At 40.6% G+C, this 21,114-nt stretch overlaps 3 protein-coding genes across 7 annotated transcripts in view; 1 reads left to right on the top strand and 2 right to left on the bottom strand.

Annotated features, from left to right (window-relative positions):
• Position 1: 1 nt before the first annotated feature.
• LOC117381441 (ras and Rab interactor 2-like) lies at positions 2–4,065 on the bottom strand. The gene is made up of 7 exons (XM_033978412.2): positions 3,923–4,065; positions 3,582–3,706; positions 3,303–3,500; positions 2,201–2,315; positions 2,039–2,111; positions 1,869–1,960; positions 2–1,298 (listed from the first exon to the last, which is right to left on the bottom strand). The coding sequence occupies exons 3-7, from the start codon at positions 3,498–3,500 to the stop codon at positions 211–213; spliced, it is 1,566 nt and encodes a 521-aa protein (XP_033834303.1). The 5' UTR covers positions 3,582–3,706; positions 3,923–4,065; the 3' UTR covers positions 2–210.
• Positions 4,066–4,817: 752 nt separating this feature from the next.
• On the top strand, positions 4,818–19,819 carry rbm14a (RNA binding motif protein 14a). Of its 4 annotated transcripts, none has more exons than XR_008648951.1 (10): positions 4,836–4,928; positions 5,406–5,582; positions 5,665–5,849; positions 5,927–6,097; positions 6,181–6,281; positions 6,352–6,591; positions 6,688–6,914; positions 6,997–8,623; positions 8,727–8,843; positions 19,729–19,819. XR_008648951.1 is itself a non-coding variant. In XM_033978413.2 (8 exons), the coding sequence occupies exons 2-8, from the start codon at positions 5,425–5,427 to the stop codon at positions 7,445–7,447; spliced, it is 1,533 nt and encodes a 510-aa protein (XP_033834304.1). In that variant the 5' UTR covers positions 4,818–4,928; positions 5,406–5,424; the 3' UTR covers positions 7,448–9,354. The 4 variants fall into 4 exon arrangements, 1 of the variants encoding a protein (XP_033834304.1); XR_008648952.1 differs by lacking the exon at positions 19,729–19,819 and adding an exon at positions 15,330–15,379; XR_008648950.1 differs by lacking the exon at positions 19,729–19,819 and having other exon boundaries at positions 4,818–4,928; positions 8,727–9,354.
• Positions 9,382–21,114, bottom strand: part of LOC117381439 (phosphatidylinositol-binding clathrin assembly protein) — a 42,942-nt gene continuing 31,209 nt past the window's right edge. For both annotated transcript variants that reach the window (XM_033978411.2, XM_033978408.2), the window contains 9 exons: positions 19,716–19,849; positions 17,964–18,064; positions 17,762–17,875; positions 17,249–17,279; positions 17,029–17,170; positions 16,057–16,080; positions 15,316–15,372; positions 14,939–15,061; positions 9,382–13,307 (listed from right to left, as the gene is read on the bottom strand). In XM_033978411.2, coding sequence (XP_033834302.1) covers positions 13,293–13,307; positions 14,939–15,061; positions 15,316–15,372; positions 16,057–16,080; positions 17,029–17,170; positions 17,249–17,279; positions 17,762–17,875; positions 17,964–18,064; positions 19,716–19,849 — 741 coding nt within the window. In that variant the 3' untranslated portion in view covers positions 9,382–13,292. The remainder of the gene's footprint in view (positions 13,308–14,938; positions 15,062–15,315; positions 15,373–16,056; positions 16,081–17,028; positions 17,171–17,248; positions 17,280–17,761; positions 17,876–17,963; positions 18,065–19,715; positions 19,850–21,114) is intronic.

The raw sequence follows: 21,114 nt of genomic DNA, 5'->3' as shown, positions 1-21,114 counted from the left end.
TACAAAGTTTAACACATTTATTAAAATCTTAACATCTCTAAAAATTACATAAAATCTATATAGTCCTTTTTCAAATGAAATGGTGTTAGTTGTAGTTGTATATTTTATTCAATATTAGCCATATGAAGAGTCTTAGTTTTTTCAAACACATGGTGAAGTTCAAGTTTTTAAGGAGCACAGTGAATGCTGCATCTGTCAGTGACTTGAGTTTTAACTTGAAGCACTATTTTGTTCGACTGTTGAGTGCAACTCTTGTGCCTCCTTTTGACCGCTCAATGGACTACTGTCTTTGTCCTTTAAAGCCACAGTGTTAATCTGCTCAAGCAAATCATTTCCCAAAACATCCTTATCCCCTCCTTCTGGTAGATTGTCCACTTCACCCTTATCTTCAGGCATCTGCAGTTGGTCTGGTTTTGAAGATGGAACTGGTATATCATAAGGATCTTCAGCCATCGGACTTTTACATGTTGGAGAGGTTAATGGCAGTAAAGGTGAAAGCATTTTGGGAGACGGAGAGGGGGACTGATAGGGTGACACAGAAGGACTTGTGCTGGGAGAATTGCGAGGGGAGAGAGATGTAGACTTTTTGGGTAATTTTGGAGACAGGTACGGTGAAAGTGGATGGGAAGCATTTATCATTGGCGATGGTTGTTTGTAGTCTGCATCTTCAACTAGACTCTCCATAACAGTTGGTAGAGGCAAAGCGTCAATAAATTCTTCCCTTGTCCTAGACGGAAGCTCTGTATAGTCCTCATCTACTGTGTTCATTTGACATGACTGATTATTTTCTTGTACATCATCAGCAGTATCTTTAATCGGTTCATCTGCCTTTGTATCTTTAGCTTTACAGCGACTCTTAGATTTTGGCATTAGCGGTGGTGGAGGGGGCGGAGCGAGTGGTGGTGACAGCAAAGTTGAGCTCTCAGTCGAAACTCGGACTTTGAGGCTGCGTTTGAACATACGGCGCCTTGACCATGCATTTAGGGATTGCAAGAAAAGTGGGTTAATGAAGCAGAGTGCCCCTATGCCTGATCCATAGTTCAGTTCTTTAGGGCTACGAGTTTTGATGGGGCAAAACTCCTTAAACAGAGCTGTATTGGTGGAGTCTCCTTTGATCGGTTGAGGTTCGGGTGGGGTTGCAGGCTGGGTGTCAGCGTCCGTTTGGTGGTCTTTTTTTGGCTGGACCTCAAGAGCTGGAGGTGAAGCTGTGGGAGCAGTGTCTGGTTTCGTCTCTGGGTCTTTCTGCGGTTTAGGAGCCTCTCGTGGACCACGGATATTCAAGTGAGAACTCCAGAATTCTGTTTGAAATAGTAATAAATTTCTGATGGCAAAATTATGTTTCAGCATTAAATGTTTAAGCATTAATTCCTCTTACACAGCATATTAATAATTACATTTGCGTTGATTAAGAGATCTGGAGGAATATCAAATTTCTGTAGCCAAGGTTTTCCTCAGCTGCCAAACGTGGCTGCCAATCTGCTCTAACCAACACCAATCCCTCACAAACCACATTCAACTCAAGGTGGGTGAAGTGTCTTGATCAAGGACTTAAAAGCAGTTTGCATGGAAATGGCATTGAGATGTAGAAAACCTGAACCTGGTAGTTTGTAGCTCTAACGGCAACACTGTTCAAACAAATTCTCCCTCCTCTGTACACATTTAAACCATGTCTGTATGGCACCTGCTCTTGCTCCAAAACATCCAATATGATCTGGCTTTGCAATCCCGATTACAAGAAAACTACAGCTGAATGTACCTTTGCCTTTTCTCACCTGTAGATTCTTCATATTCACACTCATCTCTGGTAAACCATGTATATAAAAAAAAAAAGATTGGACTGATTGGTCAGCCATGTTGTGATTACTGACCTATTCCCATGTGTGAGATGGACTCCAGTTCTTTGTGGGATGTTGCTCTTGCTATTGCTTCTGGGAGCTCCAATGGAAATGGCAGCACATCTCTGAAAGAAAAAACAATCTTAAGATGAACAACTAAGCAGTGTTGAGTTCAGAATTTAACTGGAAAATAACTGTGTTACCTGCTGACACAGTAAAAAGAAATGAGTCTTGGAAGATCTGGGAAACTGATGGCTGAGGTCACCAGGGAGAAGGCTAAAAGAGTCAACATTTGACAAAATAAATTTGGCAGTTTAACAATGCTAAATGTATTACTTGATAAACTAGAGATTTGGAAAACTTACTTGAGTGTTCCTCCTGAATATCAAACTGCTGAACAAAAGACGGTACACTGTTGTCAGCCAAACGCATACACAGCACTTTCTTCTGGGATGTGCGAGAATTTCGTACCAGAAATGTCTAAAAGATTATAATAATATTCACGGATTAGGCTATGATTTTCTCTTCATTTAGCTTATTCAATAACCAAATAAGTAGTGTAAAGCCCATCAGGAAGCAAGCATAGACACAAATAGGCGTATGCAGAAACTTGACTATCCATCCAGGTAATTTAGTAGCAGTTAGTGTATTAAGTCGCATGTGCCCAAGGCAAAGGCAGGGACACCAAACTATTTAGTGGAGGATTAACTTTTGTTCAGATCGTCTTTTGGTTTTTACTATTTGATCAAAATTATAAAGCAGTTATTATTACAAAGTCAGTAGGAAAAGTTAAATAAAATAGGACTGGATTATCAACTATTCATGCGTTTCAGCTTCCTGTTTAGCATCATTTTAAGTACTTTTAAAATGTATAATATGTAGTTGATTTTTTTAAATACTATGGTAAAGGTGCTAATTTTTCACTCTGAAACTCATGGTCAGTGTTTGTCAAACTGTGGCAGGGTACACGTCTCACCCTGATGGTACATACAGATCGTCTACAGCAGGTCTCCAACCTGTAGCTCTCCACTCTCTTCCAAGTAGCTCACCAAGGGATTTCTGAATTATACCTATTGTGCTGATTAACTAAAATGTGATTAATTAAAGGTCTATTACCAGTGTAGATATGTCATTCTGATGCCTGACTTTTTGTTTTATAGCTGTACACCATCTAAGGCTTGTCGTGGCTCTCGTATTTACTTTTACTCAAATTTGTTGCAACCATTAAAAAAAGTAGCTCTCTGGCATTTTCCTTTTGTAAAAGTAGCTCACCGAAGGAAAAAAGTTGGAGACACCTGCTCTACAAATAGTTCTAATATATGGTTATTTACATTCAATATTTACACTTTTAGTCCTTCTTTGGGTCATTTCTCTTATGTTGTAACTCTTATCTGAGGTGGTACTTGGTGTAAAATCACTGCTATAGGCTCTGGGTTCTGGGCTATAGGTGATGTGCATGTGTCTGACCCCTGGAGGCTCTCGCTGCAGGATGTGCAGAGCCGTGGCCGGGTTGATTGACAGTTGAAGCCACACGGGGACAGTGAGGAGGAGCCGGTCCAGCACACTGATGCTCCTCAGGGACCCCCGACTCCTCTGATGCCCTTTGAACCTGGAGGTCTGGGACGGCTCGGGGAAGTCATACAGCGGTTCCTCTTGCTCTGCCATCTGCACACACAGGGATATAGATAATTATTGTCCTTCTGATGGGCCCTCCCGCAGTTTGAGCATGTCTGAAGCGGTAATTACCTGTCCTGGTGGCTCCCAATCATAACCACTGCAGTTTAACACACTCCCCTCACACCTGCGTAATAAATCTGCTTGGATCGAGACAGCAAGTCCAGACTTGGTGAAAAGCAGCAGCTAAAACCGTCCTGAAATGAAAACGTGGGTTATTCTTATGGGAAAACCAACGAACAAATGTGTATGTTGAGCACAGTACACACAGTTCTACTAATTATCTCTGAAAATCAAAAGTAGGAGTCGGTCCATCAAGTGCAAAATCTGAAGCAATAGCACACACATTCCTTTGAACGTTACACCACATTATTAGAAGAATGCCAGAGTTTTTAGTAAAGAAAACTACTTACCTTACGTTTTTCATTTCCCTGTTCCTTTCACTCAGGCCTGTGCTTTTTAAGTTCACTTCAAACAGCATAAATGTGGCTGTTTTTGCACTGTTGGCCTGTCATGACGTGCGCAGGAGTCAAGTGCCTCCGTGTTTCTCTCTGACTCCGCCCTCCATCCCACCTGACCTCACCTGTAGCACCGCCCCCTACGCGCGGAGGAGAGTGTGTGAAGTGGCCACCAGAGGGCAGTGTCACTCTTCAGGCGATAACACGAACATGTCAGGATTTTGTATTAGATTGGTTTAGTAGTCTCTCAGTTACCAAAGTCTACAATAGGTACGACTATATTATGCATCACATGGCTCTGCAAAAAAGAAATGAACGCATAGCACAGTTTACAGGTTATAAGCAAACATCCTCCTTTTACGCAAAGTAGGACTATTACAACTAAACTGGAGACACACTACCCTCTTGTGGATAGAGACCAAGTTCACTCTTTGTTACAGTCTTATGAACTCGTCCTGTCTTTGTTGCATAAAGGAGCAGATCGTGGTTCTGTTGTGTAGAGGACCTTTCCCTGCAGCTCTGCCTCCTGCTTTGAAGACTGCGCTGGGTGACACAAATCTTCTGGCTATGCCTACGGGAACATGCTATTGGGGTGTCATTCTGGAGAAATTTGAGTACCATCTTTTACACAGTTCAGGTTGGCTATTGCCTCATGTCACCACTAATACTGAGACAAACTATATGCAAAACTTGTAAAAAGGGTCTAGAATTGGATAAAATGATGATGTTCAGCAGCGTGGACTCTATGTTTGGAGATGTGTGGTAGTAGCCCCTCTAGTGCGAGCTGTTTGACTGTAGTAAACAGCGCCCTCTGCTGGAAAGAAACGACTGACTCAAACCGGAAGCGGATGTGGCGTTTGAACTCAGCTCGTTCGTCTTTGGTAAGAAACGACAGCGCGCTTTAGTTTTGTTTTCTTATTACGCTTTTAAAAAACATCGCATCTGGACACGAAGGAACCGGGTAATTGATTATTAGTTTGATATAGTTTAGTTTCCATTATCTCATCTAAAATAACTCACTATGTAACGCGTGTAAATTTCGTTAGCAACGAGCTAAAGAATTGGGCTAACGTCAGCTAAAGCGTTAACGGCCTTCCAGATCAGGCTTGTCCAGAGTCACCAGGGTTAGCCGTTTGCGAATATCCCAGTATGTTGTAATAACTGTATTTCCACAGTCATTACACTTTAATACAAATCCAGGTCCGTGGTGTGTACACGTCAGCAGCTGGGCCCCTTTACGCGGAGCCTCAGTTAACATTAGCTCGGTTAAGCTAGCATCAATGCGTGCTCATTTTAAACGGTTTAACTTGTGAGATTTATTTATGGTTTAAACTTTCACAGTTTCCTTGGGAAACTAGGCAGTACCATGTTATTGTCCTCAGTCATTGCTTAACTCTTGAGTTAGAGGTATCGAAATGCATTCTTTGTCTTTTTGCAGATGCCAGGTTGAAACAGAGATGAGTGACAACATAAAACTTTTCGTGGGGAATCTTCCTGCAGACGCTACAGAAGACGAATTGAACAAACTCTTTGCACCCTTTGGAGAAATAAACACCTGCTCACTGCTTAGACAATATGCCTTTGTAACACTAAAGGGAGAGGGAGCAGCGGACAGGTAGGTGACCATTACAATTCAAATTATTTTAAAGTGTCTGTGTTTTCTCACCTCAAATGCTACATGTTGTTTATTTTCATAGGGCCATAAGGAATCTCGATGGCAAAGAGTACAGAGGTAGGCCCCTGGTGGTCGAGGAGTCACGAGCGCGCCCTCCAAACTCCATTAAAGTGTTTGTTGGAAACCTCAGTGCAACGTGCTCCGCAGATGACCTGCATACACTGTTCTCCTCCTATGGAAAAGTGTTGGACTGTGATAAAGTCAAAGGTCAGTTGGAATTAAGATGGTATATCTTTTAACCCTCATGAATAAGTAGATTTGTCTAACAGGTGTATTTTTTACAGCACGCTTATGTTCCAATGTTGGCTATGCGTTTGTGCACATGGAGAGGAGGGACGAAGCCCTTGCAGCAATTGAGGCCCTGAATGGGAGCCTCTACAAAGGCCGACAACTGGCTGTGGAGCTATCAAAAGCTCAACCTTTAGCCAATCAGATCGCAGCAGTAGATGGTTCAGGTATGGTTCAAACCTAGAGATGTGTATGGACTGTGGAATGTATTTTATCCTGATTTAACTTGACTTCTCGTTCTGCTCTGTAGGCAGAGAAGGACTTCTACCCAGGCCTGCCCTGGAGCATCACCAGAGTCAGGCTGCCGTGCTGGCTGCAGCAGCAGCTGCTGCCGCTGGACTTCCCATTCAGGTAATTCCCTATAAGATTTTAATTCATTGAAAAGTGTGCTATTCATACATGATGTAATCTTCCCTCATAGGTTCAGCAAAGTGTCCACAATTCATTCTACAACACCACACCGTTAGATCCGACTTACACAGCCCTCAGAGGCATCACCAGTTCAAAAGGAGCAGATGGAGTCATATATGGGGCTTTGGCCAGCCAAGTCTACGGGTCAGTGGCTGATAAGGTCTACAAACAGCCCGAGGTCCCTGCTGCCCCTGATCCTACGACACTGTTTGAGGCAGCCCGGGCCAAGTTTTTTCAAGATGGACAGAAGGTTTGTTACTCCAATTAGTGTTTTTTCAATAGATTTTTGAATTGTTTTCATGTGTAATTTATACATTTTAAATTGTGGATATGTTGTAAATTGTAGGTACTGGCTGAGCAACAGGCAGGAAGTAAGGGTCCACCAGAGACAGAGCGTGACCGTAGCCCCATTAGAGGGAACCGTGCCCCCCTCCTCCCTGACCCTGTCCCAGGATCATTTGGCCCAAACCGACCCAAACGCAGAGCTCTGTTGCCCACACCACCAGGGGCCCCTGAGGATCCTGCATCCACCGCTGCAGCTGCTGCCCCTGAAGGAGCTGACCCTGTTGCCAGGCAAGGACCAGGTTTATCTTAGACACAAATAGATGCTTTTTTGGTAACTATTTGGTAAACAATGTTGTCTCACTTATGGCAGGTCATACACTGAATACTGTCAGCAGATGCAGCAGTACCAGCAGTATCAGCAGTACCAACAACAATACCAGTACCTTCAATATGCTTACACCAACCCCCCTCCGCCCCCTCCACCCCCTGCCCCTGCCTCCACTCAGGCCCCACCCTCCACCGCAGCCCAGGCCCCTCCAGGAACATACTCCGCTCCCCAAACCTACGCCTACCCTCCTCCTGGGATGTACGACGCTTCAGGGGGCTATAACAACACTGCAGGCTCCTATGACGCCTCCTCAGCTGGGACGTACAGCGCGGCAGCCGGGGGCTACGACACATCCTCAGGCTACACAGCAGGAGCTTATGGCTCGACGGGAGCTTACCCAACGACACCGTATGAGCAGACACCCGCACACGGCCAACCCACTGCCCAGCGCAACGATTACCCATATCACACGCCAGAGCCCCCTTATCGATAGGCACACACTGCTCCATACTTTTGCATTTGTCTATGACTGACAGAGAGAGTTAAAATGGACAGATTATAAATAGAGGCTTTACAATTGGATTTTTGCAGAAATAAAGTGTACATGGTTTTGTAAAAAAAAAAAAAAGTAGTTGAGTAGTTTGAGGATTTGCAGGAACTGACTTCTATTGATGGTTGGCTTTGAAGTCCTCAATATGTTCTATAAAAGGTATCAAGAATGGATGGCTGGTTCACATTTCTATATGGAAAGTATTTCAATGTACCAAGGTGTAGGTGGAGGAGCTTGAACAATGTTTCTGACAGTTTAGCGTTTATGGAAATGGTTGTCTGATTCAGTTTATCAGAGCGGTCTTCATGAGGGTTTCCAGACTTTGTAATATTTATATTTTGGTTAGACAGGAAAATGAATATTGTTATTTGAGAGCTATTAGCCAGAGGGTAGTGTTCCTTGTTCCACACACAGAGCCTTGACCAGGGATGCAGTCAGTGCATTTGAACTGTATATTTACTTTGTTGTGTACCTCAAGCAGAAGAAAATGGATGGATGGTGTACCTCTGAATATGTACGAGAGAAAAAAAAACAATATTGATTGATTTAATATTGGATGGTCAAAGCCAAAAAAATTACCCCAAAATAATTGTGGGATAATAGTGATGGGGTTTTAATACATTTATTCAGTCTACCTTTTAATTGGTGACTGATAGAACTATAGAATATTTTTTTTAAGGGAAATGGAACCTAGTTTTCATGCAAATTTGCACCAATTTTTACATTTGGAATGCAAAAACCACATACATTTGAAGACTGTTGATATGAGGGCCTGTTTTTCAGCTTGTGGTCAATCGGAGAGATGTACACACGGCTCTTGTACTTAAGCAGCAGGCATTTTTAATATTTTGGAATGTAAAACTCTAAACTAGCAGAGGTAAAAGTACAGGTGGACTTTCTTAAAGTTAGTGTTTGCTATTGAGGTATAACTTTGTGGCATGAAGGATAAAGCATTTGAGTTGGTACAGTAACATGACGTTTTGGGGCCACTGCAGAACTGTCCTAACCTGTCCCTAACATTTCTGAAAGCCATTGTTGAGACACTCACTCGAGCTCATGTCTTTACTGCAGATCACACTTGTGAAGCAGTCTGGAGCTGTGAGGCCGGTGGGAGTGAGCGTAAGTCACACACAGCCTCCACACGCTCCATCTGAACTGTTAGTTGCATGCCTTGTTGTTGCTGCTGCTCCAGCCACCTTCTTCCTCTTGCTGATTATTGCAGCTAGAGTGGGAGGGAGCCAAACTGAGCCCTTGCCCGGACGCCCCTGTAGCGTGGGATGGGACTAACAGCAGCGTTAGGCCTGAACTGCTGTGGACACTGAGCTGTCCCGTCGCTAAGGTAACCACTCAGACCACACACGCCCCTCCCTCACACACACACAAACCTGTCCGTCTCCACGACTTCTCTTCTAGGATCTGGGAATTTTTCACATGAAAAATTACTTCCTCCCGATTTTTTTGCTTTTTATTTTATATTTTCAAACATTCCTGCTCCAGAATGCATCAAAGACTCCTGCTCCTCCTCCTTGTAGTCTAGGCTCAGTTTTTCATTTCAACTGAGCTGGGGGTATGAATCACTTCAGTTTTGTACTCAAGCCCCAAGGGCCATATTGGGCTCAAGTGCCTTGCTCAAGAGCACAGCGATCACGGCCATCTTTTTCTGTTAGTTAATGCTGGCTCAGGATTGGTTGCTGGTTGAACGCTTGACTCTTCTCATTTGGCTCTAAAAGGATAGTTGGTGCCACTGTCGTCTTGTATGAATGACAACTTACACAAAATCATTTGTTTTAGGCATTTTGTTCGCTGTTCTTCGATATGTTTATCAATAAATAAATTTCAATGAAACCAAACTAAGTTCATTTTGTATTTTTAGACTGACAATTTTATTGAGCTTTTCTTTGAAAAACATCTATGCTTTCCAAATAAAAATCAATAATTTCATAACAATGCAAACCTGGTGTCACTGTGATACATAAAAAGGAAATGAGAAGCATTTGGCGCTTTGAAAGCTTGCTCCCTGCTAAGACTGTTCTATGGACACTGAGCCCTCAACAAGAAATACAGATGATCAGACGTAGTTCTCACAATGTTAGCGCTCAGTGAGGTAATGAGTTCTCGGGACACGATTAACAGTGGACTGTGGAACTGAATGGACATTGTGACAAAACACTGCTCTGACGTCTAGGTCTGGTTTCCAGCTGCTGTCCTACGTAGGTGATCTCTATGTAAAGATTTAGTGGTGAGTCATAAAAACATAAAAATTTACTGCAATTGTTAATGTTCTTTGATGCTAAAACTTAACTGCTCATTTCAAACAGTTTGAAGTAAATGATTGCTATGATTTTATTCATACTAACGTGGCTGTATGTTAAATGTCCATGTTCTACTGAATATAAGAACTGTGGTTCTCAAAATTAACTTCAGACCCGTATCGAGGAAACCAGCCTAAAAGGATCATGGGAAATGACACAGTCCAGTTGATGAGGACAAACAGGACAAGACTTTAAACACTTGAAACACCACACAAAGTGGACCAGACCAAACATATATTACAGTACTTCGACCTTCATCACAATCTCCCAAGATACTGCTGGCATAGTATGAAAAAAGAGCAAGCATTCAAACACATATTGAAAATAGCACTGCTTTAATAAAGAGCAATTTTACAAGACTGCAAATGTCTAGCTAGCTAGGTGATGCTTTGACATCCATGGAGTTTTAGCTAGCTAGGTGATGGCATTGACATCCATGGAGTTTTACAAAGATGCAGAGATGGTAACTGGGTTTGAAGTTTGATGGGTTACTGCATGCAGCAGCCTTCAAACACTTACTGACCCTATCTTGTAAAACAGTTGATTATGAATGTCAATGGACGTTCATGTCAAAGAGGTAAGTAAAAAATCTCATTACATTTCCCAAACACACCGGTAAGTGAGAGTTCACACAATGGTCATGCTTTTACCGGGCACACAAGCCAATAAAAAGACGACACTTAATCATGCAAAAAAGACAGTTTCCTTGTCTCTTAAAAAGAAAATTAGAATTCAGAGTTCAGATATCATCCATCCATAGTGACCTTGAATTAGAAGAAGCTGCGCGTTGATGATGACTTTGGTGCAAAAAAATGTTCCTGTTTCGAAGGGGGCAGACCCTGTCCTGCCCCCTCCCTTGATGAAGACACTCTTGGTATTGACCAGTTGTGATAGTTAAGACCCCTTTCCCAAATAACCCTTTCCTCCTCCTAGATGGACACATACATTAAAAACATTGACCCAAAATCCACCCCACGCCCCTCCCCTCCTCCCCTGGATGATGACAACTTTAAAATACAACCATTCAAACACAGAAACGGCAAGAAATTGTCCCACGTACATCCAAAATGGGGATTGGATCACTTTACAGAGAGAGAGAGCACGTTTAAAACACATGAACGGCATTACCTATATACAGTGGACACGGTTAACAGTCAAAAAGGTGGATCCGGGATGGATTTGAGCTGCGCTGATTGGTTGAATGGAAAAGAGCTTTAAGTTGAGTACGATGAACCACAAGGACAAGTTATGATGTTTGAGAGTATGTTGTCAACTTCCAAAGGAGATATTCAAGCTTCATCTGGCTTTGTCCGGCTTTAGTTATGGTTCAGTTCTGGTGTAGACCTTTCTCTGACTTGCCACTTCACAGCCTTCCTCAAATCTTTGCTGGTCTTGTAGTAGCTGGAGTTTGTAGCGTGCATTGCCAGGAGTTCAAAAGGAAAGTCCCAAAGTGTCACTTTTAACATGAATTTGCATTTCCTGCTCGGAAAGTTTCTTCTTCTGATTAACAATTCTACTCGCAGTTCTCCTGAGCACTCTCAGTGCTGATTTCAAAGTCCTGATAAATGCCTCAGGGAGGGCATCTGGCATAAAAAAAACATGCCAATCAGTCTACGAATCATGCTGAAACAGAAGCTATGCTTTCATGAACCCAGAAGGGAGGAGCCGAAAGATTAAGATTTGAGCAAATGAAAAATCTGTATAGCCACATTGAATTCTTACCAGGCCAAATGAACCTAATCGAATTATCTTGAATTCTGACTCGGCCAAACTACATAACCCTGTTAATTTCAATGGGAAGGCAAAATGCACACAAACACACATAAGTACATGTACACTGAAGACATACACAATCAATAGAAAATAACTCCATCCCCAATCAAATTATTGCCCCTTTCGACTGTACATCCCAGCAGTGATTTTTACTTTGTGCAGCAGAGCGTTGTCACCGCTTTGGAGGTTTTTGTGCTATATATAATACTGTCAATCGGCCTGACTATCTGAGGGTTAATAGTGACCTTGGCTTTGCCAGAACAAAAATACTACATTAACCTTTAACGTCTCATTAAAAGCACATTTGACTGAATTAATCTGAATATCTTCACTGACGGAAGGGTCCTGATCGACAGACATTAGCTTTTTACTTTTCCTGACACTTCCAATTGACCTTCCCATCCATAAATGTTAGCTCTAAGGGAGCAAATCCCTCTTCTCCGCAGTGTCCTTACAACCTCGGAGCTGTGATAAAAAAGATCAACTCAAGGTTTTCTGGCATTTAAAGGGGAGTAGGTTTCAGTGTCCAAGACGGGAAGGACATCATGTAGGATTTGGGAGAAGATTTTATTTCTCCCTCCTCGTGCTACCCTGGGCTCTCTCTGGGTACACAGGCTTACCTTATCTACAGACTTGGTGACTTTAAATCGTCAATAGAAAAAGTGAGTGACTTGTCTACCTGCACAACAAAGGACCTGCCATTGTCAATAGTTAAGAACAGAAGAAAAGTGATTCATTATATTGATATCCTTAAGTTATGCTGGGGTGAAGGACTACTTATTTCTTGAAGCCCTCTTTCAGTCTTGCTTTCAGTGCATTTTTGAGTCTTGAGAAACAAACAAATACATTTATCTGAAAACTAACCTCCAAAAAAACTAACAGATAACTTCTTATAGGTCTACAATGGGAATGATTGGACAGACAAATTGCATGATATTGTACAACAAATAGACATTAGGTACAGCAGAGGTGTATGTGATTTTTACATCCAAATGCGATGCCTAGGTCTGGCTCAGTGCTTTCCATTGTAAGTAGTTCCAGTGCATTTAACATATGGGCACCTGGCTACACTAAAGACTACAGGTACCAAAAAAAGACATAGCTACTTCGTACATTAACATTACGTCCAATCACTCTCACTCAAAATATGCCCTCCAAGTTTGAACATTTAGTTGGCAATTGAGAACTTATTATAGCACATGTAAATGTAAAAAAGAAATTGGTCACACACACACACACAGACCTAATTAGCCACTTCTCACATCATAGTGACAAATGGCACTACCAGGAATCTAGACGTTTCAATCGCTTCATCCGCACAACCTTGGCAAAGTTTACGCTGAGTAAAGTGCCAGCAAACGATCCAAAAATGCCTCACAAGTTTGATTCATTTTAGAGGGAAATAGAAGTTAAAGGAGGATGCTGACGATCTTTGTAGCATAATTTCTGGGTGTTGATTGAAATTTCCGAAAATAGGATGAGTGGTTGATGATGTATAGCGGATTCTCGTGTCCTGGGACTTGGGCAGAGGAGAGACCAGAGAGCCAAGAAAACGAGACATCGTTTTTGATCCATGCAGCAATTTCTTCTCCATCCTGATTTTTGAACCACTCTGCCTATTTGCCATTTGCTTGGATCTGTTTTCTTTAACTCTTTCTCTCCTCTTTCCTCTCGACTTGGCTGCTATGGTTACGATGTCATCGTTACATGAAGTGCATCTATGAAAAAAGAGAAAAGCAAGAGTAATTTAGTTCAACAAAACATCAACTGTTCAGGCATCTACTGACGACTGCATTACCTGACATTAGCAGCTTTATACCTGCAGCATCATCATCAATAACACACAATCTTTCAGGCCGCAGTGTTTGGTATAATTGCTCCAAAACATAAAACATTATTTGTTAATTCGCCTCCCCAGTGACTTGTATTCACTGTGGCTTTTCATTGTGAGAGAAAAATGGCAAATTTCCGGAGCAAATTTGAAATAATCCAACAACGAAATAATTGTGCTTCTTTGTTTGAACTTTGGAATGGAAAAAAGATAATGGCTCCAGATGTCTAACGTTACACTATCCATTGTGTTTAGCTATACAGAATATGTTATGCAAGAATATTGTGACGGTGTTGTCTGAACTAATTAATTACTTTGAACTTATCATTCATTGCAAACTCCAACCACAAGGAGTCAGTAACAAATTACCTTTAATGGAGTCATTGTTAAAGATGAACAATGTAACCTTTCTGGTGTAGGGTCAGCCACTTATCTCCATAGAGATGCTATTGCTTTGCTAAAAAGACTGTATAAAGCATATCTTCATGGAGACTTGTAGGTGATGACACAGGGCTAAGTTACAGGTCAAATCTGTGGAAAAGTGGGCCCACTCACAGTAAGAGTGCATGTTTTCCATGTTGTTTTTAAGCAATAACACCATGTGTAACTGAGTAACTGCAAAATATATGATGATGGAAGAAATAAATTAGTCTGTAGAACGTTCCACATAGACACTGCTGATTTCTATATGGGACCAATGTGTTTGTAAAGCTCTCTATTCAATTAATTTTACTTGAAAAGAAAGCACAATTGGCAGTACACAACCTAGCTACACATCTCAAAGCCAAAATGTATTTGTGCTAATTTTCAGATTCATTTCATTTTAAGTTGTCATTCCTGTTGACATGCTCATATATTTGTCTGTATATTTATTTATTTATTGCTCGCTGAGATGTCTGCAAGGCTGAAAGCTTTCATTAGCCCAGAGCCTTGTATTTATGCAGATGAGAAGCACTCCACCCTGACAGTGATGTGACAGCCCAATCATTAAATACAAAATATTCACATCTAAACGTTTTTTGGCCATTAAATCTTACTTAGACAGGGCTTTCTATCGCCATATTTCTGGTGACAATATAAAGATAAATGCATTCAGCAAAAATATAAATATAAGAACATATAAATTCAATAATGAAGAAAGAAAGAAAAATGTCAGCCACTGATAAATGTTTTGGTTAAAAGATAAGATTTAAATCTTATCTTTTATCTCACAAACTCTGATACTTTAACCCCTGGATGGACTAGTGAGTAGCCTACTTGGTAAAATTAACTGCATTTGTGACAATAGGCCAGATGTTTAAACTGCATTTCTTTTTGCACTTATTACATAAATGTATGTGTAAAGGAAAAATAATGTTGTCTCTACTGTATATTTTAATAGTACATTTGTAATTAATAACATGCTCTTAATAATAATCTATTATATTAGGTAGGTGCAAGTAGTTACATGATTTTCTGATGCATCTATTTATAAAAATCTTAATAAAATCGCGGTCCCTTTACAGTAGTGGTTTATACCTGAGTTCCCGGGATGGGTGCAAAGGGGTTGGTGGGTCTCAGGACAGGCTGGTTGTACATGACAGGCTGAGGGGGCATCATGGGAACACCCCCCATCTGATGATGACCCATCTGAGGGGGGAGCTGCAGAGCAAAACCAAATGATGTATTAGTACATTAGTTAGTTTCTTACCTCCAGCATTTCCCCATTGTTGCCAGCAGGGGTCAAAGGAGACTAATTCCAAGTGTTCAGATGGAAAGTCAAAGAAGAAATGTTTGATTTTAAAAAGGACTAGAGGAGTAAGAAGTTTTGGTGTCTGAATAAAGCATCATATGACTAGTTCCTTTCTCTATAACAGTTTTTTGAAAATGTAGTGTGTAGTAGTAGTTTGATTTACCATTCCATACACAGGCACTTGAGGTGTCGTCATAGGAAAAGCCACTGGTGCTGGAGCCTGAGGAGGGACAGAAGAGCAGGAGCAAGAAGCCGTGAGTACTGATACATAAAGACAGTTTGGGATAGTCCCTGTCAGGCTATTATTTTTAAACGAGGTAGAAACTATGTGCCCTTTGTAACTTTCTTGTGGGCGGATTGGCTTGTCTTCATGGAGATTGAGAAGTTTAACACCATACTGCTGAAAATTCCAGTCAAAGCACTGACATCTTTGTGGGAAGAAATGTGGTATATCATCCACAAGAAAAGTGACATAGTGCATTTTTACATTTGCTCATGTTTAGATTACAGAATCCAGCATGATTTTGCCTTAAATAGATTGAGAAATGGAGCAGATCCACCTGGAATCAAACCTGGTAAGCCACCAAGACACATGTGACATTTTTAAGAAAAGGTAATAACTTTCTCAGCTCTGAGTGTCTGTAAACCCTAACACCAGCCTGCAGACAGAAAGAAACAACTGAAGCTCTTTTGGGCTTTCAGTATTTTTGCTACAAACAATAGGACGTCATCTGAAGACTGCTGTCATAAATGGCAACTTCACATAAACAAGGACGAACTGAATTTTAACAGCTCCAATGCATCAAAATGAGTAAAACGGTTTGAAATGTGTCAAATGCAATGCACAAACAATTCAACATTTTCTGTCACATGCTTAACAATGAAACAGTAAAGAAATACTCACATAGCCAGTATAGATCATCCCATTCTGCAAACCAGAAAGAAAAAAACGCTTTGTCATTTGAGTGCATAATAAAAGTTGAACAGGAAGCCGAGATTACCCTGATCTATAGCCATTTGTCATGTGGTCCTGGCTCTTTCTATTGAAATCATGTCACGACTTTGGGGCTGTCTGCTGAATACATGAGCGGTGGGAGTGGAGAGGTCAATCAGAGCAAAATTAAAAGATGAAAGAGGAGTGAACAGAAGCGACGGGCAGGTAATTATCACTGGCACAATGGACTCAGAGGAGTTAGACGCTGCTTTGTGAATGTGGGGAAGTTTAACACAGCAGTCGGAGCAACAAAGACGGATATTAATATTTATGTATACTCACCACAATGGTAACATAACAGAGAAGACTAACTTGTATGGAGGTGTTTTTGTGCACCGCAAACTATGATGCTTGTATGCAATGTTGAAAAGTTTTTTAAATACTGTATATGTATAGTTCTTTACTGAGCATAGGGCTGTGCAAATAACCGAAAACACTTTGATATATACTAGGATTTGTAAGTCATTGGCTGCTTTGGATTAAAAAAATCATATTTGTCAATCCCCAATGTCCATTACTACACAAAAAAAAATCATAGTATGTAGAACGATATTGTTGTTCATTCTGCACAAAACCTGGAGCAAAGCCAATATCTTAATGCACGGTGGGTTTTTTTGGTTTTTTTTTACTGAATCACAAAATATTACTAATGACTCAATAGCCTGCTCTTCCTTTTCATAAAACTAGTTGTAATGAATGTTATATTAATAATAATAATAATAATAATAATAATAATAATAATAATAGATATACAAACAAAAAAAAAGAAAAATCAGGCTCACACTATTCTACAAACTCTTAAGTGGTTCTATTTTGCTGCAGTTGTGTTGCTGGAGAAATTCTCTATCCAATAAAAGCTCTGTGGGGCTTAGGGTGTCTCACCATCTGTGGGACGGGCATGGGTGCAGGGGCCATGGGGTGTGTGCTGTGGGCCCAGTTGGTGCTGGTGCACATGGTTTTGGTCTGCCATCCACCGCCTCCGGACGGCTTTTTCTCCACCAGACCTCCCCACTGCAGCTCCGGTCTGATTATAGTGGAATACAGATTTGAACACAGCAACAAAAAATAAACAAAAACCTACATGTACAGACAGAGTACTCACTTTTTGGCTGGTGCACTTCCAAAATGCAAGTCTGGAAGAAAATCATTGCGATTAGTTGAAAAATAACAAATTATTATGGCCACATATGTCTTCAACACTTTGAGATCCCAATGAATGTCATTGGAGGTTATTAATGGGATATGTTTTACACGTCTCATTTGGTGCATTCTCGGAACAAAAGATTTGTTTATATACTTTTATATAAAACGGTATTTTAGTTGCACCATTTAAAAAAACTACAAACTTGGAAGTCTTTTAAAAACTAGGAATTTACAGCTATGAATTGTTATTTCCATGCAATATGACTTTAATTGCAACAAACAAAAGTAAAAACAGTTGTTGTGGACTATTGGTTTAATCACAGCATAAATTCAGATCAACAATTTGATTATAACATTTGCTAAACATCTTTAACCACCTTCTGGACAATTTAAAACCAAACATTGATTTCTAAAGAGATATAACATATACAATAAAAAAAAAAAAAAAAAAAAAATTTTACTCTGTACTCACTTCCTACGAGGTTGGCTAACGATGAGTCCAAATCACTGGGAAGCATCTTCCCAGAATGCAGTGGGGCTCCAGGGCTGTGGATGTGAGTGGGCGGGGCCGGCTTCAGCAGATCACCTGAGACGTTTCCAGGGTAACATCAGAGAAAATGAGGTGAGACAGGTGTGATTCATGAATATGCAGTGTTACAGCATTAGCGTCCTACCTCCCCAGGCGTGGTTGTTGTTATTGGGCACAGTGTGAGCGGTCGGGATGGGGGCGAAAGTGGGCTGCAGGGTGAACAGCTCACTGCTCAGAGTTGGCATGCTGCAAATACACAACACAACTCTTAAAGATTGAATGACTTTGGAAAAAGATACAGGATGTACTTGCAATTTCTTTGACAAGTACAATTAGATTTAGAGTTTTAGCTTTAAATCAGTATGACGTCACCTGCTTGTCACGATGGAGACGCTGCTTGCATTTATTCAGTTCCACATGCATTCTTACTCACTGTGAGCCTGTTCAACTCACTTGTCTCCGAGGAATATATCTGAAATGCCATACTGCAAAACATCCCAGGTAAAGAAATAACATCTCCATGGATTTAAGCAGACACTCCACCAGAAATGTTATAGTACATCTTTTAAAATGAGGCCAAAATAAATGTCATTAAAGACTAAATCCAGACTAAACCAGGATTAAACCAGGACTAAATCAGGTATAAACCACAGTTTAATAAGCAATAAACTAGTTCTAAATCAGCACTGAACCAGGGCTTAAGATAATGAATTGAGCCCCAAGACATAACGAAATACAAATATTCGGTTTCAACTTCATCTGAGCCGGGATTAAACTAGGACAAAAGAATCACTAACCATCTCAAGCCAGGAGACTACACCACAACTGTATAAATCTACCTTTTCCCAAAGCTCAAATGTTTGGCACAATGCAAACAGACAAACACAAACCACTTTAATCTGATTTTGTGCACCAAGTGAAATCAATAAAGCACTTTATTTATCGAGAGAGCCACTCCCGCTGAAGCTTGGCAGGGCTGTCTGAGTTTGCAGGTTTATAAAAAAAAGTAAAAAGGAAAAGCGGACAATCCAATAATGTGAGTTTGAGGTGGTTAATGTCAGCTGTGATGGGACGTGCGTGGACAGTGCAGAGGCAGGAGTGTCCAGGAAATAGAGAGCATGACATTTTAGGGTTTTCTTTGTCTTTTCACAGACAAAGAAGATTAAAATGAGAATAAACCACCCTCCCCATACCTCTTTGTTTTAGTATCAGGAATTGAATAAAGGGTACACCATATCCAGAGGTCTCAGTCTGATGAAAAATTAGGACCATTGCCATAGCAATTCACCAGTTAAAAGAAACTATTAAATCTTTTGAATGGTGAAAAATCCTCAAAATGTTCCTTAAATAGGAAGCTGAAATACCTAGCCACGACTTCACATTTTACGTCCTTAAGTCACCTGTGTATGGGTTTTTCCTCTGTACCTTATAACTGTTCTTTTGGATCTCTTCCAAAGTTTTATTAAACTGTCCCACTCTGACCTCCCAAAATCTTGGTTTTGTCTTGATCTTGATTTAGTTTTCAAAATGTTATAATGTTAAGAACATGTGGTATGTGCATTCAAAACAACAGATTGATATTTTAATTCAGAATATCCTCTTGTCATTGTTTTAATGTATGAATTGTTAAACTGAATCATAACCTTATGTTCTATTAATTGTGAACAACAATATTTAAAGGTGCTCTACTACACTGCTGTACTACATGTGTAACTGAATAAATGCAAGATAGATATATTCAGCGCCATACTGTGGAACATTCCCAGCAAAGTAATAACATCGCTATGGATACAAGCAGGAAGAGAGCCCCCACTAGAAAAGTTACTTAGTCCATGCACCTTTTATGTCCTTCATTCCTTCTATAATGTGAATGAAGTGTCTAGACTTCATAACTCACTGGTTGTTGACAGGAGCAATGGGTGAGTTGGAGAAGAGGTCGGTGGCTCCTCCGCTGCTGTTGGCACTGCCCACAGACTGAGTGCTGGGAGAGACTGTGGGCGTCTGGATATCAAGCACTTTAGGACCATCCTCCTGAAACAAACAGCAATAGTAATAATCATCTTATACACTGCATGTTTTGGAAATCTACTGTGGCTATTTTTGTTACAGTTGGAAGAAATACATGCTCTCCTAACTCACTCTAATCACGAATCGTATTTAGTTTTTGGTTTTTTTGATGCAGTGCATGCTGAATGCTACACGTTATCCTGTATAAAGACACATAATAATCCCGTAGCTGACTGACCATTCTTAATTAAGGATTAAAAAGATTAAACCAATTCTTAACCAAATTAAAAACTACAAACTAAAATTGGCACTAAAGAAGAAATAAACCAAGACTAAACCTCGACTAATCCAGGGCTACGTTTCTTACAGAACTAACGATGCATTTTGCCAAAATCAGAATAGAGGGAGACTGGACACATTGTGGATCTTTACTATTATAAATTTAGGAGACCTTGATCCCTCTTTGTTTAATAAAATGCTGGTCTGAATGCTTGTAGGCTGTAAATTCATTATGCCCCTCCGCAGACAGTGGGCCGGCAGCCAGGCAGCGACAGTTTGATTCCCTCCATTTTAGGATTGATACACGAGTCCATTCAGGTTCAACAACAAGCAGGACAAAGACACTCGGGGTGTAGACTTGTTAGTACACAGCACACGCAGATACAGCCGGGCATTTTATAGAGTCATAATCCTACATGAGGCAGAAACAGTTCATTTAATGCACATGAGAAAGTCTTTTGTTAAAGTCCTGGTCATTATTTTCATTAGATTAGGTCCCGTAGCATCACTGTATTATGTTTTATAAGGTCTGACGCGACACCATCAGTCATGTTTTGTCTAGCTGTTTCTGCTTTTAATAAAATGTAACTTAATCTCATAAGAATCAGAACAGGTTTGGGTTGTTTTAATGGCTTTCCCAATCTCGTTCTTCTTTGGGAAAACAAAACAATAGACTATATAACTATGAGGTATTAGCAATTTCATAACCATAGGATCCCGTTCTTCAGTAACTTGGACTATTTGCAGATCAACTCTTTCTATAATTAAGTTTTTTTTTTCAAATTTACTGTCCCTGTAGCACTTCTATTATTACTTTTATTAGTGAATATGTGTTATAGCTATATTTTTCCCAAAGCAACAGCAACTGCGTAATTTCCTCTGAATTTCATCAAGTATTTTTATTCAAATTTTGATCTTTGGCATTACATAACCACTGCTCTGTACGCTGTGACGACGGCGTAACCCCTTGACCTTTACCTATCTTAAATGACGGTGTTATACTGCTGACA

The sequence above is a fragment of the Periophthalmus magnuspinnatus genome, chromosome 14, assembly GCF_009829125.3.
Source record: "Periophthalmus magnuspinnatus isolate fPerMag1 chromosome 14, fPerMag1.2.pri, whole genome shotgun sequence".
Taxonomy (NCBI): Eukaryota; Metazoa; Chordata; class Actinopteri; order Gobiiformes; family Gobiidae; genus Periophthalmus; species Periophthalmus magnuspinnatus.
The sequence above is the reverse complement of the archived record's forward strand: the minus strand, read 5'-3'. Positions and strand labels throughout refer to the sequence as shown.